Source organism: Pteronotus mesoamericanus, unplaced genomic scaffold (genome assembly GCF_021234165.1).
Source record: "Pteronotus mesoamericanus isolate MK-2021 breed Mesoamerican mustached bat unplaced genomic scaffold, CSHL_Meso_final scaffold_651, whole genome shotgun sequence".
In the NCBI taxonomy this organism is placed as follows: Eukaryota; Metazoa; Chordata; class Mammalia; order Chiroptera; family Mormoopidae; genus Pteronotus; species Pteronotus mesoamericanus.
Genome location: NW_026555325.1, coordinates 31,166,541 through 31,185,817, shown reverse-complemented (window position 1 = coordinate 31,185,817; position 19,277 = coordinate 31,166,541). Strand labels below are relative to the sequence as shown.

The following is a 19,277-nucleotide window of genomic DNA, read 5'->3' as shown; positions in this document are numbered from 1 at the left end:
AATGCCTTCCTTTGTTAACAGCAGCTATATATACAGCTTTGTAGGCAATACAAATTATCATTATAAAAGATTTTCTTAAACCTAGACAATATAAACATTCTTTAAAAGAATTCAAGCTCAAGGAAAAGCTTTTATAGCTGGAAATAATATATTGTTTTAGAACCAATGTGAATCTGATCAGTTAGTATGGCATTTATTCACTGAGTAATCACAGTGCAGAAAGAGCTGAATATTCATGATTCTTCTAAGTACAAGATTAACCATTTAAAGCATATAATCACTATTAAAACAGATTATATATAATATAAAAAGAATCTGAAAATACACCAAAAGATCACTTTGTCTGTATATGCTTTCAAATACGCCATAAATATAAATTTTTAAAACTTTAGCACTGTTTAATACTTACTTAAACAAGACCTTTTGCCAGCTGTGCTTGCACCACCTGAACACAGATTGCCTCCTCGATGAATCAATTCAAGTTCCAAATTGGTTCTGTAAGTAAAGCATTATAATATATCTTAGTCATTAGGCTGAAGCAATACTTTTTAATTTGTCTTATTGATATGACTGAATCAACCTAAATAAAAGTTCTTCAACTTTATTATTTGCATAAGTATAATCTATGCATTATCAGTACGATTTTATTTCTGATGCTTATAAATGTAAAAGGAGACAGTCTATCTGTCCTTACTTATATGTTCATACTTATACCTGCAAAACCACACATACATCATGGTGTAACTGTTCAGAATTTCAAATGTTGGCAAACACTAAAAACTAGGCCATAAGTAAAATAACTGCAGAAACCTGCAAATGAATCTGAAGGAAGAGTTTGTACTCCAACTGTTAGCCACTGAGTAGGTGGTTACTGTCATATAACACACAAGGGCACACCAATTTTTCTATCATTGGACCTTAGATGGTATCTAGAAATCATTACTAAGCAGCAAAATGACTAGTAATAACATATAATTAACAGCAGTCTTTTTTTAAGGATTTCTAAAATTCCAGTTGTATTAAAATATATTGTGTAACTATTAACACTGCTAAACATCAGTAGTATTGTTCATATAGATCTGAAATTATGAAATATTTAGCAACTATTACCTTACAGAACAGTAATAATTAGTAAATTGGCATTTCAAGAATCAAACTGATGCAGAATCTACAAATTTACTCAAAAACAGTAACAGCAAAATAGCCATTTCTGCCAATAAATAAGAATTCTGAAAGATAAATTGTGTGTATTTTAACTTCAAGAGTATTAATAAACTTAAATACACCCTTACTTGCCACAACTAAAACTGAATAAACATGTTTCTATCCAAAATATGCATTTGAAACTACTCATGAGCTATACCCATCTTAAAAAAAACAAATTAGGCAGCCAAGTTTCAAACTTACAATTTACATGTGAATTCAAGAAAGAATATTATGCTATTTTATTCAAAACAGAACATTTTGAAGTGGTTGTGATTGTATTTTGAACAAAAATATTTTGAAATGTTATTTTCACATTTTATAAACACAAACTGTTAAAAATATTAAATATTCCTAAGTCTGTACATTTACCACCCATTTCTAAAGGAATGCTTTAATCCTGCCTAGTTGTTGGGGGGCGGGGGGGTAGGGTGAGTCAGGAGGGGGAAGAAAAGCAATTTAACATTGATAATGTTCCTGCTCAGAGCTCCATCTGGTTGCTGCTGATAAGGGCATCTGTGTGACAAGGAAATTTTCCACCCTTCAGGCGATTTGCATTGCTCACTGAACTTCTAAAAACCTACCAGCAAGGAGGCAGGGACAAGGATTTCATATTAGTGGACAGAAAGCGAGCGGAGACCAGCATGTGTTCCTTCATCAAGGGAATATAAATGAGATCAATACATTTTGTTTTCACAATTCTTCTGTTGCCTAATCTGTAGGAAAAAATTAATGGCTATATTCTCTTATAAAAACTAAGATTTCCTAGACAGACTTTTAAAAGAGCTAACCAGAAACACGATCAATTCTTACAGTTGAATGTCAGAACTAGAATGCCAACTTTTATTTCAGCATAATTTGTAAAAATATTCATTAAAATATAAATACAAGAACAATGCTGTTTATTCAATCATCAAATAAGATACTTTAAAGGATGAAAAACATGTTACCAGGAGTTTTATTTTAAAGAATTCTTGGGGGGAAAAAAATCTACTAAATGTAATTAATTATTTCAGATTATGGATGGGACAGCCTCCTACACAACATTCTTTCTTAATTAAAAAAAAAACAACAAATACCATCTATCCAAAAGGTTAGTGTCATGCAATATTATCTAAAACTTTAAAAATCAACATCAGAGGCCCTAATCATCAGCTTTCCTTTATTTCATTTACAATAAAATTAGTCCTCTAATTTGAGACTTGCTGGAAAAAGGAAGACACAAATGTATCTTGTGCACCATGTCTGATCTTCCTTCACTGCTGAAAAGCACAAGACAATATTTTGTTTCTGCCCTCCTACACGGATGTTAAAATAAAGATGTTCTGGGAGCAGGAGTTTCCTGAGCATTCCAAGAATTTCTTCTTTGCTGCTCTCAGAAAATCTTCCAACGCTTCACCATATAAATAAAATTAAAAACAAAGATATACTCATTGCCCTACAAAAAAAAAAAAAAAGCTCTAAAACAATTATTAGAGGAAATAGGTTTACGGGCTAGTTACCTACTAGAAATATTTTGTTTTTAAATATCAAAAAATTTAAGTTCCCCAAAGAGCACACAAAATTATTTCTTCAGCAGGAGTAATTCAGCTCCAGGAAAATAGGGTTGTAGTCCATTCAAAATACTAATGTCAAATAAATAAACTTGTATGTTCTAATAAACTATACATTTAAGAATCACAACATTTAATTCAAAAGTTAAGTAATCTGAATTAAATTTATTTCTAAATATTTTACTTAAATATCTAAGCATTTCTGATATTGATTAATATTTTAATGCCCACCTTTTAGGCATAAAAGTAATCATATCTATAATCATAAGTGTTTATGAAAGTGTTAAATGCTAAGCATAAATAATTATATAAATAAATAATGTTTTCCTAACTCGAGAAAATCACATCTATTTAAATCGTATACAAAATACTTTTCTTCACTCAGTTCATGTTTTTATTATCTGAGTCAATTTGGGTTTTGTTTATTTTCTTTTTAATGATTAAATCAAACTTAGAGAAGGCATGTGATCTCACTGTGAAAACTTTTGCAATGGCCTGGGTAATTTTAACCAAAGGAAAATGAGGCTCTTAAGCATTATATACTTTCTCATTCAGAATCATTATTTTGCTGCGTTAGAGTTTATCATTAAGGATCTAAGGAGGATAGGAGGAAAGATCATATGTTCTCTACATATACACCTTTAGTAAATAACATTTGACATTTGTCCCTGCTTCTCTATAAAAGAGAAAAACTGAAATATGTTGATTTGAAAAGTCTCTTGCAGTGTCATTGCAAGCTTTATTTTATAAATTCAAATCAACAAATAGAAATCTAAAACTACCACTAGATTAAATTTAAATCAAATTAATGGATTTATCATTCTACAGCAAAATTCCATATATAGATAATACCCATTCAACCATGATTTTCTTATAAGGTCAATTCTAATAAAGTCAAAAGTATAAATATATAATCGGCATAAGAGTGTGTGTGTGTCATGCGCTGCATAACAACATTTCGGGCAACGATGGACAGCATATACCACAGTAATCCCATAAGATTAAATGGAACTGAAAAATTCCTATCAGCCAGTGATATCCTAACTATCCTAAAATCACAGCACTATACATTACATGTCTGTGAGAATCCTCGTGCGAACAAACCTACTGTGCTGCCAGTCGTATAAAAGTGTAGCACACACAATTATAGATAGTACATAATGCTTGATAATGATAAACAATCCTGCCACTGGCTTATGTATTTACTATACTATACTTTTTACCATTATTTTAGAGTGTATTCTTTCTAGTCATAAAAAAAAGAAGTTTTCTATAAAACAGTATACTGTCTTACACTGGCAGCCACCTCATAAATCTCATGTTTACCTCATCTGTTTATTGCATTATTTTTTTCCTGTGCTTGATTTAATCTTGGGTTTATTTGTACCGTAACATGCTGTAGAGGCAGGCTTGTAGCCTAGGATCAATAGGCTATATCATATAGCCTAGGTGTGTAGGTTATGCCATCTAGGCTTGTGTAAGTACATTCTATGATATTGTTGTATAAGCACACAATAACAAAATCACATATGGACAAATTTCTCAGAACACATCCCCACCATTAAATAGTGTGGGACTGCCTATATGTGTACACACACATACGCACCACAGCTGAGTTGATCTACCTTCATCCCAATCTTCTACAACATTATTACCACAATATACTACAAAAGTTTTGTAGAACCTTGAAACCTTGGGAAATTAAATTACATTCAATTAAAAAATAAATAAATTATATTTAATTTAATTTACTCATAAAGTGTATCTTACTGCACGTATGCAATTGGTAACTCTCCAGAGACAAAATGTTAAATTAACTGTTTTATCTTCCCCCAAAGTGTACTGGATAAATAAATAACAATGGTCAGAACACACAGACTGACTATGTCTTCCTTCCCAATCCATTAGATCCTTTTACATCAATCTATGTCCAGCATTTGCATTCTTAAACCAAAGATTAATGTTTCCTATCTTGAGTTCTCGCTCGCTTGCTGTTATTCTCCTAAATCTGGTTCCATAACCTTCCTGGGTTCTAAACACTACATATAACTTATTTACCCTTTTGTTATCCTCTGCTCCAGGAATGGGGCAGAGAGAATGGCCATGATGAACTGCATTCATATATGACCTATAAAAGCTGAACACAGGACAGAAAGAAGAGGCCAGAAACTGAAAGCACACTAGACCACGATGCAAGAGATCTCTAGTCCAACTCTACCACCAATTTGCTGCGTGACTTCCAGTCACATTATGTCTCTAAATCTTGCCTATGACAACACTACTTAGACAAAATATGAAGCATGCTTCTAGGGAGATCCAGGGGTCTCCAAAACCAGCTCTGGAAGAACATGTTTACAAGTTTCTAATTGTGCCCATTTCTTCCTTATTTACTTCTTTTATGGGTCTCCATTTTCATTCAATTAAGTTTTCTAAAATTCCTATTTAGAATTATTTCTTAGATATTGAACGCCTACTCAGTCGATTAGACTAATCCTACCTAGTCTGAAAGATGAAAGTTATTTACCTCTGTTTTCTTGAGCCTCAGGCTAGCTACTAATAGAGGCTTAGGATATTAATCTTATGCTTCCTCTCCTTTATCTAACCAACTATAGTCTTCTAGGATTTTATTAGATCTTTCACTAGCTTAAAACACACGAAATAAGTTCTTACCGTTTTTTTTTTAGTAAATAGTGTTTAACCTATTATGTTTTAGTTCTCAATATTATCACTTTTTGACAGAACTTGAATAGCAATTTTTATATCTATTTTTACAGAGAGGGGAAAGGAGGGAGGAAGAGAGGGAGAGAAACATGTATCAGTTGCCTCTCACATGCCCCCCAACTGGGGACTGGCCCACAACTCATGCATGTGCCCTGACTGGGAATTGAACCGGTGACCTCTTGGTTTGCAAGACAATACTCAACCCACTGAGCCACACCAGTCAGGGCTGAATAGTGATTTCTTAACACCACCCTTCATATATAACATTCACATGCATTGAGGTAGATACCTGTCTCAAAATGTTAATATCCCACATATCCTACAATGCTTAATAACACTTAACCTAATATTTCATTAAAATAAACTCTTTAGAAAAATGAAGAAAAACTACTTTTACATTCCTTCTAGGGGGTTCTAAAATGAGCCATAACTTCAACTAGCATTAAAAATATACTTTCTTCAAATAAAAATGAATGGCAATGAGTAAAACAATAAACCCGACTAATAATAAGTAAATATAAAAATATACACTATATATACCTACCTTGCAACAGAATACATAAAGAGAAAATCATTGTCTGGTGAGCCTGGGGTCTTGCTATAGTCTCTATATTTCTTCTGAGTTGTATTTTTGATATCTTTCATTACAGATTCCATTTCTTTACTTAAGTTGGTTTCAGACTGTTAAAAATACAAACAAAAATATAAAGTTTATTTATATTCAGTTTTTCCTAGTCATAGTTTAATACCGCAATGTTTATCATATGTACATACTAGAAAATTAAATTTAAAAAGTACATTAGTTATCTGCTATAAATATATTTAGTGCAGAAAGGTAAAACAGATGAAAAAATATTTCCTCTTATGTTAGGGGTCTTTTATCCTAATTCCATATTGTGACTGATAACACTATAACCCAACCATAAACTAACTACACAAACTATATTCTAAACAAATGAATGTATGTCATTAAATTAATATTTTTGAATAGTTCCCATGTGTATAAAATAACCTGACTTTCATTTTTCAAAGATTAATATCAATGTCCCTTACTTAAGTATATTTTAAACATGTAAAAATTTAGAATTACCAAAAAAACATATCACACAGACACTAAAATTAGTATTCAATTGAAAAAAGGGACTGCTAGGAAATGATTCTGAGTAGCTTTCAAAATGAATTTGTTTCAAAAGTCAAATATTATAAGTTTTCATAAATTTACTGCATAAACCAGGCATAGCTGTCATGTCTCTTGAGAACCATATCATAAATCTATAATAAAGGTGAAATATTTAAGAATTTAAATCAAATAAATAAGTCCTATTGGATGGGATAAAAGATGGGTTCACTTACACCAAATCACACAGTAAAATAAACTGACTTATGGTGAATGGTTCAATCAAGTATACACAATATTTTATCTAATACATACACAAATGTGTGTGTAAATCCTATAATTACAAATATACAAAGTGTATGTGTATGTATGTATAAATATATCATCTTAATCTTAATATACCTAATGGACATATTTTTAAATGATTAGCCTATGCTTTACATTGCAAAATAAGTAGATATAGTTTATTTGTTTGGCTTTGTTTTTAAATATTTCAACATCTTTAAAAAGCTTAACCATATCTAAGCTTACAGGATTTCATGATCTGAAAAATACATATTAAAACTATAACAATTTGGACTAAGTAAAAGTACAGCGTTTGGTAATAATTTGTTCTATTACTCTCATTTTTATTTTTAATAACCATGAACAAGAACAAAACCTCTAAAAGCAATTTCTACTAAATGTATAAAGGCCCAGAGCAATTTAAAAACAGAATGAAAATAAAAGCTAAAAAGCAGAGCTGAGTTAACCAGGTTTTTTCTGCCTTACAATGATGCTTACTGGGAAAGCTCCCGGCTGTCCCTGCAGCTCCTCCACTTCCTTTATGAGATCTTGTACGTTTTTGTTACTAGGACGTTGCCAAAGGTTACTTTCCACATTGCTTCCAGGATAACAAGGAAGAACACTGTTCGCAAACTGCCTACAGAGAGGACACGTGAATTCTCCTTTGTCCACTGAGAATCCCTGAAGAACTTGGTCATTCTAAAAGATGAAATAAACATACAGAAGTATGATGTACACCTTTACATAAAACAAAATTATACCACTACATTTTATAGTAAATAAATGAGCCCTACAAAAAAAAAGAGACATCTCTAATATATGTCATAAAAACATAAATGATATCTCACACTTAACTGCTGAAGCTTATTAAATCACTTCTTACATTATGGCAATCATGCAATAGTTGCCATCACCAATGAATAGCTTAAGCACCCTACTTTTCTCTCAGTACTGAAACAGTCAAGTAATAATGTGATCAATCTGAAATGCGGATTTAAGATAAAAAGTAACTCAAATATTAGGCCACATTAAGGTGGATCGCCTTCCTCTTACCCCTTGCCTGTTTTCATAATCTATTAGTAATTACTGTGAAGATTCTCCAAGTGCCCATGTAGGTAGGATAGATAACTTCTGAGCATAAAGTAATTCAAAAACATGTGATTTGTCTTCTAAGGTGTCTTAACTGCCAAACACAACTGACTAGACTTCATGTAGCACGTTTGTCTAGGTTTAATGGATAGAGGGAAGATTTAGAGTACTCAGAACATAAGTGTGACAGGAGAAGAATTAACACCTTCCCTTCAGATATTTCTGATAGAGGAAGAAAAAGGATTTTTCAAAAAGAAGCACATAATGCACATGAGCTTTTGCTTATGAGAGACTGCAAAACATTGCTAACTAACCAGAGGACTTAAGACAAGAATCCAGGCAGACATATCTGTTGCCTTCTTTTTGCCTGACGCCATCCAACACCTATTTTGCTCTTTTGAGCCATTGCTATTACTATTGTGTAGTCCTGTTATATCTCTCTTTGCCAGCAGTCTCTCTTACTCTGTTACTAACCTAATGCTTTATCTCAAAATATGTTTTTAATCTATTATGTGTGTGTGAATGCTATGATATGAGCATTATTACTAACAATACAAAAATAATGAGAAAATAGGATACAAAGAAAATAAATTTATTTGCCTATGGTTAAAAAAGTAGTTAATGACAGTGTCAGAATGAACTTAGGTTTCTCAACTCTTAATTTAGTGCTCATTTCACTATATCTTGGGTCTCAAATACTCTGACTAACAGAACTGAATTGTATTTTTTTTTACTTGTGACATTTATTTTTTCAAGTTCTTAAAAATGTTACACCTTGTCTTCTTAAATCTAATTCTACAAACACTTATTAAACTCTATCATCCGGCAAGTGATGGCATAAAGAGTTAAGATAGATCTCACTTAGGTACAAACAATTTAAAAGCAGATAGAAACAACTAGATTATTATAATAAAGTGATAAATGCAATCAAAGAAGGCTTCCCAGAGAAGGAGATTTGTGAGATGTTTTATAGATACACAAGAAGAATGTACTAGAAGGCTGGACAATGAAGGCTGGTCATTGAAGGACATTCTGTGATTAGCTTCCCTATTGCCTTAATTTTAAAGAATACTGGGTCCTCCTCCTTACCATGTTTGAAACTCAGTTCTTTCCTGAGGCTTCCTCAGAAACCCTCTCAACAAGGCATCACCCATTTTCCTACATCCCTGACATTTCAGTATCCTTCTCATCTCCAGTGATGGCTCGAGGCCATTACTCTTGCATTCTCCTCTTTCTGTGGCTCATATCATTTAACGATACCACCCTTTTTCTTCTCTTTTACTAATCTCCACTGCCTTCAATCACATGAAGACTTTGGTACCAGATCGGTTTTCCTTATCACTCCAAGTCCTACCATCCTCCGATGAAACTTCAGTGCCTATGTCAACAACCCATCTTACATCTGAATCCTTCAACTCCTTGACTTAATGAGCTTCTATGGCTTTGAACTCTTCTCTAATACCTGCCTCTGTTCCCAAAATCATACTCTAGTCCTTTAATGACCCCAAATTATCCATATCTGAAAATACTAAAGTCACACATCTTACTTTCTGACTGACAACTCCTGTCTCCATTAGTCCCTCCTTTTTTGTTCCATTTTATCAGTTCATTCCTATCCTGCCTATACACCATGATCTACCACTTCAAAAACTCTCAAGTCAATACTTCTCATTCCCCTCCATATGTCCTCCCATCATACATACCTAACAAAACTTTCATACAAAATTAATACAATGTATGACTTCTCCGATCTCACAAACTGAATGCTGTTAGGGAAAAAATGAAATATTCTTCCACAAACTATTTCCGACCTCAGCTGAGCCCTGAATACTGCATGGCAATCTTGCTCCAACACTCTATGAAACACTATCTCGCCCAATTCCAAAGTAGTTTTTCAAAACCACCTCCTCACTTGTAAAGTCTCTTCACCTACCCCAGCCTTACCCTCTTTGCTTTAGGAGAGAAAAGCTACAATTACTGCTTTAGAAAGAAGAGTCATGTCAGCTGCTTCAGCTTCCTGACTTCTCCCACCTCAAACATCTAGTTAATAAATCCTGTCAGTCCTTCCATCTACTTTCTTCCTCTACCCCTTTGCTAATATCTCCTAACCAGTCTCCCAACCAGTGCTACCAGCATGATTTACCTAATGCGAGATTCTTATTACCAGTCAAAATCTTTCAATGATCACCATCATCTCTCACCTTGATTCTCTCCTGTCTCTTATGCTGTGCATGCAATCTCTCATAAGACTCTTTATACATATGTGTGTGTATATATTCATATTCTATATCTATGTCAAATACCTAACCTCTTCCCCATCTCCACTGCCATGACCAAGCCCAAGCCACCATTGTCTCTTGCTTCCTAAATGATATCACCACATTCTTTCTTACTCTCCTGCAATCCCACAATAGTCCCCTGCAATCCACACAACTACCACAGTAAACTTTCTGAGCATGTCATACCTCTGCTTCACAGTCTTTAATGGCTTTAATGTATCTCTAAGGAATCTGCCTAAAGTCCAAATTCCTTACATGGACCATAAAGCCCTTTATAATATGACTCCTAATTACTTTTCCAGTCTTATCTCTCATTACTCAGCACCTTACTTCATGAAATGTTCTAGCACTTGGCAGATGTTCCCATAAGACCTTGTGTGCACTTCACAACACTTAGCATATACATTGCAACTGTTGTTTTCTGTCTCACTCAATGCATAATAAACTCCTTAAGAGAAACTGTGCCCTGTTCACTGCTGTATCCCGAAAATCTATCACAATATCTAGAACACTACAGGAATTGCATAAATATTTGTTGAATAAATAACTGAATAAAGGGGTATATAAAAAAGGTCCTAGCTGGTGTGGCTCATTGGACTGAATGCCGGCCTGCAAACCAAAGGGTCGCCGGTTCAATTTCCAATGTAGGGCACATGACTAGGTTGCAGGCCAGATCCCCAGTAGGAGGTGTGCAAGATGCAATTGCACATTGATGTTTCTCTCCCTCTCTTTCTCCCTCCCTTCCCATCTCTAGAAATAAATAAACAAATAAATCTTTTAAAAATAAATAAAAAACCTTTTTAAAAAATTTTTTAAAAAAGAGGTATGAAAAAGGAATAATGTGCGTATGGAGCTATTAATTAGTTTAATGCTGAATTGATGGAAGATAAAGCTAAAGCAACAGGCAAGCCTAGATCATGGAGTGTCTTGAATGCCAGTCAAAGAAGAGTAAACTGTATCCCATCAGGACTAAGTGACTAAAGAATTTTTAAGCCATATGTCATCAAATTTACATTTTACAAAGATCAATATAATGATTAAATTAGACTTGGAAAAAGGAAATTGGTAAGAGCAATTGCAATAGTGAAGAAATAAAAGCATACACAAAGTAGAAGTGGGGATAATAAAGGCAGAAGATAGCTGCATAAGAGTTAGGAGAGAGAATCAATAGAATTTGGTAGTGACTAAACGTGAGAGGCAACGAACAGAAAAGGTTAAAAAGAAATCCACTGCTTCTGAGTTAGGAATATGGGAATAGAGTAGACAATGGTTTTAAGAAGTTGAGCTGAGAGAAAGATAAAGACTGCAGTTACAGGAGAATACAAGGTCAAGGGAAAGAATTTTAAATTCTTTATAAACTGAATCTTTATAAACTGGTATCTTTATAAACTGAAAAGGGACAGACCAGGCAGAAAAACTAAAGATACAGAAGAAAAAAAGTTTATTTACTGATAAATCAAAAAGCCCCTGTGGTAATGGGGAAAAAGGAATACTATAGCATAAACAGAAAGATTATCCCTCAGAAAAAGGAATATTACCTGAAAGACTAGAAAAGAAAGGGTTTGGATGCAAAGTCATTTATCAAGGAATAGAACAGCAAGGAAGGAAGCTGAAGCCGTATGTGAAAGAGAACCACTCTTTTCTTGGTGACAGAGGAGCAAACAGAATCTGTTGAAAGGAAAGAGATCTTGGGATTTAGGTGAAAAGTGGGATAGGGAAGACAAAAGTTTGAAATTGCTGCTAAGGAGACTAGAAGAGGAAACTGATCAAAAACAGTTAAATGAATTGATAAGTAGTATGTACAGTCCATGACTCCAGTTCAGCGATTTTCAACCTTTTTCATCTCATGGCACACATATCTAATTACTTCAATTTTGCAGCACATGACAGGGTCTGGCAGAAGTAACGCCTGCTTGAGCGTGGTTCGTAGGGTAATAATATGAGTGTAATAATTTCTAGTTTTACTTTGAACATTTCACCTAAAATGTCATATAGTGTGGCTTGAGTGTGAGATTGTTATGTTACAGAATTACATTGCTTATGATTTTATATTAAAAAAGGGGAGTTATTTGTGCTGGACCCTGTATTGCCCATCTAATCAAAAAAAGTAGGTATAATTTTGATTCATTCGCACCAGATGGCTATTATTGTGTTGGCTGTTGTCATTTTTTTATTTGACAGTCTAAGGAAAAAAAGGTCAGTGCCCCTGACTAAATAGTAAGGTATTGCATGTTTTAGAAATTCTTGCGGCACGCCGGTGTGGCTGTGGCGCACTGACTAAAAACTGCTGCTCTCGTCTAAGGCACTGTTACAGGAAATCAGGAATTTATTGAGGTGATAGTTCACTCAGTTTTATGATTTTTCTAGCAGGGTGAGCTGCCTGGGTCTATGATCAAAGGAGGTAGATTAAATGACTGGTATTTAGAGTAGAAAGGGCAAAGCACGAGGAAGTGAGGCTAGGTAAGAGCTGATGCACTAAATAGAATATGCACACGGATTTAAGGGCTAGAGATCTTGATGCCAGACACAAAACATACTTGTAAGAGTAAAAATAAAAGACTTTATAATCAAATAATGTGATAGGATAGTAAAGCTTAATATTTCAGAACTAAAGTAGCAAAGTATAAATTTACACCCATGGAAGTCAGTTGCCAAAGTGGAGTAAAAAAATGAAATCCCTAAAGTCAAAGAGGTGAAGGAATTATGAGTCTGGATAGTACAAATGATACACATTCCAGCTGGGATGCATATGCTGTAAAAATATTTAATATCAGGAAAGATACATACCCTTTTAAAAATTATTCAATTAACTTACCCGTAATGATTCCATATAAGATTTATGACAATCTATATGTAATGTGTGGCCACAGGTTTGTACATAAACACCTCCTTCCCAGCCAATCGATACTGCCAAGAGACAAGAGCTCTTAAAAAAAAAAAAAAAAAAAGACAAAATACAATTAATTTTAAAGAAGTATAAACATGTTTACATATATCCACATAAACCTCCAAATGATTTCATATCATCATACTAATGTGAACTTTGTACTTTTGTGATATAAACTAATACCTGACTTGACAGCCTGAAGGCGATAGCTTTAAATTAGAAATACCATAAAATTTTAGTACCATAATGAAAAATAATTATAAATTAGCCTTTCTCAACCCCATAAAATACAAGCTCTCAATATTTTACTCTAGTTCAGTGTAAACAATGCTGTTGATTTTACCTGTTCTATATGGTACTTAATCTCTCTGTGATTGACATTAACAATGTCCTTAAAATATCTACTTCCCTTTGGCTTCTGTAATGAGATTCTCTTGGTTTTCCTCCCATCTCCTTAACCATTTGATTCAGGCCTCCTTTTAAGACTCCTCTGTCTTCCCCTGCCCTTTCAGTGCTTATATTCATCAACATTCTATTCTTAGTGCTACTTTCTCCTCATTAACACGATTCCCCCTAAGTGATTTAATCAGTAAATTCAACTCCCTCCAAGCTAGATCTCTTGCATGACTGACAGATACAAATATTTAGCTGCCAACCAGAAAGCTCCAGTTTGACATCCATCAGATAACATAAAATTAGTGTGTCAAAACTTGTCATGTTCTCCATTAATCTTCCCTTTCCTCTTGGTTTAAAAACTGTACAATCTACTTAGTCACCAAATCAGAAAGCTAAGAGTCATTCTACCTATGGCCCTTTCCTTTGCACCACAGTTTTAGTTCCCAAATTATATGAAATCTACTAAATAACTCATGATTTTAGCCAGACTTCTTCATTCTCACCTTAACATTCAAGTCTGTATCATTTGTTGTGTGTGTGAGGGGGTGGGGGATGGGAAGTATTCTTATGTAAAGTTTCTTAACTCATCATCTTGACTCATTTTATCTCTCCATGAAGCATCCTCCACATAGTGCCTCCACATAGTGCCTCCACATAGGCACTCCAAAAAGTGCCTTAACATTTACAGAGGTTTAATATAGTACACAATAAAGAAGGGAAACACTATAAAAGCCAACTACATACTCATTTGAAACTGGTTTTAAAAGTTAATTGCTTCTATCTCCTCTTTCTCTTACATCTTCAATTCTTTAATCCCTTCCTTTCAAACGACAAACAGGCTTAGACATTTCCTTCCAAAATAATTTTGAGTCTTCATTGGACCTCTACGAAAAGCACCTGGCCCTGAACTTGAGTTCACCCTCTATATTCTGTAGTAAGTAGATGGCCAAGCCAGAGCAATATGAGGCATAAGGTCTAATATGAGTGACAGCGTATGATGAAAATATTTGAGAGCCATAAAAACTGAGTAAACCTTTAAATTTTATTTTTATATTAGAAAGAAATTCATACATTGTAATGTAAGAATCACCAAATATCTTTAAACAATAGTAAACTAAGTTCCAATATTAAATCAAGACTCTTCATGAGCATCTGAAACTTGAAAATGTTCCAGTGCCAAATGCCTTCCCAGCAGATTTAAGTATATGTGCAGCAACACAAATCAAACACTCGCAGCAGGTGAGCTAGCTTCTACTGTTAAAAATCAGAAAAACAACAGGAGACCTATTCATCTCTGTTTTATGACTTGGAGCCAGTTGAAGTAGAAGCAGATTATGGTATTGGATCATTTTAGAATGGTTGGTAGTCTGTTAATAAACAAGCTGCTATCTTTGACAATGTACTGTGAATATGTAATTAATCTTTCTTTTAAAAAATGTATTTATTTAGAAAAAGGAGAAGGGAGAGAGAGACATCAATGTACGAGAGAAATGTCAATCGGTTGCCTCTTGCACACACCTCGACTAGGGAGGAATCCGCAACCTAGGCATGTACCTTGACCGAGAATCAAACCAGTGACCTTTTGCTTTGTGGGATGATGCCCAACCAACTGAGCCACACCAGTCATGGCTAATCTTTCTTTTTAATAAAAGCAGTTAGCTAAAAATGGTAAGTCACTTATTAATATAACTATTAGTTATCTTATTTGAATCTGCTAGAGTCAAAAAAAAAGCATTTACTAGTATGAGACTAATATTTTAGGAACACTTCAATGACATGCGCACCACTGAGCTTAAGTGCTTACCATTGAATCTTCACAGCCTCACTATTTTTTTTACTCTCAATTTTTATTTTTATTTTTTAAAATACATTTGTCTCCATTTTCTCTCCACCACTTTCCCCTTCCCTACCCACCCCCACCTCCACCCTCAATCCTTCCCCACTTTGGCTTTGTCCATGGGTCTTTTATACATGTTCCTTGATTTGACCCTTCCCCTTCTTTTCCCTGTTACCCCCCTCCCTCCTTCCCACTTGTTACTGTCGGTTTCTTTTTTCTTTCAGTGTTGTTGGTTATATTTTCCTTCCTTGTTTGTTTTGTTGATTAGGTTCCACTTATAAGTGAGATACCCCTGGTTTATTTCTCTTACCATAATGCTCTCCAGTTCCATCCATGCTGTCACAAAGGGTAGTAGCACTTTCTTTCTTTCTTCTGCGTAGTATTCCATTGTGTAAATGTACCATAGTTTTTTGATCCACTCATTTACTGATGGGCACTTAGGTTGCTTCCAGCACTTGGCTATTGTAATTGTGCTGCTATGAACATTGCGATGCACAGGTTCTTTTGAATTGGTGTTTCAGATTCTTAGGGTATAATCCCAGCAATGGAATTGCTGGGTCAAAAGGCAGTTCCATTTTTAGCTTTTTGAGGAAATTCCAAACTGTTTTCCAAGAGTGGTCGTACCAGTTTGCATTTCCAGCAACAGTGTACTAGGGTTCCCTTTTCTCCACAACCTCACCAGCACTTATTGTTTGTTGATTTGTTTATGATGGCCATTCTGACTTGTGCGAAGTGGAATCTCATTGTGGTTTTAATTTGCATTTTTCTGATGGCAAGTGATGATGAGCATCCTTTCATGTCTCTGGGCCCTGTGCATGTCCTCCTTGGAGAAGTGTCTGTTCAGGTCCTTTGCCCATTTTTTAATGGATTGTTTGTCCTCCTTGAGTGGAGTTGTATGATTTCGTTATACATTTTGGAGATCAAACCCCTGTCCGAAGCATCATTGGCAAATATATTTTCCCACATAGTTGGTTCCCTTTTCATTTTGCTGATGTTATCTTTAGCCATGCAGAAGCTTCTTATTTTGATGAAGTCCGATTTGTTTATTCTTTCTTTTCTGTCCCCTGCTCTAGGGGACATATCGGTGAAAATATTGCTGCGTGGAGTATATGAGAGTTTTCTGCCCATGTTTTCCTCTAGGACTTTTATGGTGTGCAACTTATATTTAAGTCTTTTATCCATCTTGAGATTATTTTTGTGTATGGTGTAAGTTGGTGGTCGAATTTCAATTTTTTGCATGTAGCTGTCTAGCTCTCATTTGTTGAAGAGGCTATTTTTATTTCATTTTATGCTTCTGCCCCCCTTTGTTGAGTATTAATTGACCATAGAGACATGGGTTTATTTCTGGGCTCTCTATTCTATTCCATTGATCCATGTGTCTGTTCCTATACCAGACTGTTTTGATTACAGTTTGATGTCAGGTATTGTGACCCGTCCTACCTTGTTCTTGTTTCTCAAAATTGCTGAGCCTATTCAGGGTCACTTATGGTTCCACATAAATTCTTTAAATGTTTGTTCTGTATCTGTGAAATACATCATTGGTATTTTAATAGGGATTGCGCTGAATCTATAAATTGCTCTGGGTAGTACGGACATTTTGATGATGTTAATTCTTCCAATCCATGAACACAGAATATGCTTCTATTTATTTGTGTCTTCCTTAATTTCTTTCTTCAGTGTTGTATAGTTTTCTGCAAACAGGTCTTTTACCTCCTTGGTTAAGTTTATTCCTAGGTACTTTTTTTTCTTCTTGCTATAGAAAATGAGATTATTTTCCCTGATTTCTGATTCTGATATTTCATTGTCAGTATACAAAAATGCCTTAGATTTCTGAATATTGACTTTGTATCCCTCTGTTTTGTCAAATTCACTTATTAGATCAAGTATTTTTTTTTTTTTTGGTGGACTCTATGGGGTTTTCTATGTATACTACCATGTCATCTGCAGGCAATTATAGTTTTACTTCCTCCTTTCCAATTTGTATGACTTTTATTTATTTTTCTTGTCTGATCACTGTGGCTAGGACTTCCAGTATTATGTTGTATAGAAGTGGTGAAAGCGGACAACCTTGTCTCGGTGCTGATCTTAGTGGGAAAGCTTTTAGTTTTTGCTTATTGAGTACAATGTTGGCTGTAGGTTTTTCATATATACTCTTTATTCCCACTTTACTGAGTGTTACGACCTCAGTATTTACTTAAACCTCACACAAGTGGCATTGTCCTTTTTTTACAAAAAAGAAATAAAAAGCTTACCAATGTCACTTAGTTACAAATGGTAGAGCCCATGTTCAAACCCAAGTCTATCTGACTCCAAAGCTCTGGTTTCTCCCCAACTGTGTTATATCTCTCATATATAACACTTGCAGTTTCAATAGTAACTGTACTGTCTTACATGACTAAAATTCTACATGTCAACTATATTGTGCATGCATTTAATCTGAAGAGAGCAGAATCTACAGAGTTTAATTCTGTAATCAATATCAGTGTCCACTGATAATAAATCTTCTCTATACAGTCTATCATCTGTCTGACTACCAAACATTGGTACTCTGCTAGAATAATTAAGAAATCCAACAAGTATCTACAACACACATAGCATGTCCTAGACTCTCAGGAACTATAAAGCTAATAAAAGAAAAGACCCTAGACCTCCAGAGGCACAGTCCAGGGATCATACCATATATGACGTCAATCCGAAAAAAGTCCAGTCATTGTAAATATAACAAGAATGGTTTGCACAACATCAAAGTAGCCTGGCAGCCAAGGACAGTAGACTAGAATGCAGATGCATGAACAATGATGACTTCACTATACTATTCAGTGGGGGTGGTAGATGTCATTGAGTGAGCATGTGTACTGTGTGGCCATTGCATTCAAAATGACTAAGCAAACAGAGCAATGAATTCTGCATCAAATTTTACGTTAAGCTTGAACATTCCTCTGTGGAAACTATTCAGATGATTCAGAAGGCCGCAGCTATGGGCAACTGGTGATTGGCTGTTTCATCACAACAACGCACCTGGTCACGTAGCACATCTTATGCAGTTTTTATGGTGAAACATCAAATCACCCAATGGCTTAACTACCGTACAGCCCATATTTGGTGCCCTGGAACATCTCCCTTTTCCCAAAACTAAAATCACCTTTGAAAGGGAAGAGATTTCAGACCGGCAATGAGATTCAGGGAAATACAATGGGGCAGTTGATGGCGACTGGGAGAACTGTGTGAGGCCCCAAGGTGCCTACGTTGAAGGGAACTGAGGTATCATTGTCCTAAGCACAACGTTTCTGGTGTCTTCTTCAATAAATGTCTCTATTTTTCTTATTACATGGCTGAATACCTTCTGGACAGACCTCGTATACATAAAATAACCATTATATTAAGTACACAAATGTATTAATATAAAACTAAAACCTCACAATCACTAACAGGTACATAATAAATATTCAGATTTCAGAATCGATTTAAAAAACCTTTTCCTAGAAATGATTAAGTATTCTGGCTGCAAGGGACACCTTACTTTTTCTCTTCCTTATTAGATCTCCCCTTCGCTAAAAGTTATTATACTCTTAGGTCAGGATTATATTTTAATTAAATAAAGTCATTTTTCTATTTGGTTTCAGGATTTATCTTTAACCATTTACTCTAAAGTGATTCAGGATTCTAGCCAAGATGGAGGCATAGGTAAACACACTTCGCCTCCTTGTACAACTACAGAAAAAATTAAACCAAACCTCAAAACAAGTAACACCTAGAACCGTCAGAAAATCAAGCTGTATGGAAGTCTGACAGCCAAGGATTTAAAGAAGCCTATATTCATCCAGATGGGTAGGAGGGGCAGAGACACAAAGACAGGTGGAGAGGTGTGGAGACCCAGTGTGGCACAGAGAGGTGGCAGAATGGGTGGTCC

The 19,277-nt window shown here is 34.8% G+C and overlaps 1 protein-coding gene across 4 annotated transcripts in view; it reads right to left on the bottom strand.

The window, feature by feature from the left end:
* The window catches only part of UBR3 (ubiquitin protein ligase E3 component n-recognin 3), a 196,267-nt gene that overhangs the window by 44,179 nt on the left and 132,811 nt on the right, over positions 1-19,277 (bottom strand). For 2 of the 4 annotated variants that reach the window (XM_054562480.1, XM_054562482.1), the window contains 4 exons: positions 13,063-13,173; positions 7,366-7,578; positions 6,022-6,158; positions 410-495 (listed from right to left, as the gene is read on the bottom strand). In XM_054562480.1, coding sequence (XP_054418455.1) covers positions 410-495; positions 6,022-6,158; positions 7,366-7,578; positions 13,063-13,173 — 547 coding nt within the window. The remainder of the gene's footprint in view (positions 1-409; positions 496-6,021; positions 6,159-7,365; positions 7,579-13,062; positions 13,174-19,277) is intronic. The other 2 variants (XM_054562481.1, XM_054562483.1) reach the window with 1 other exon arrangement.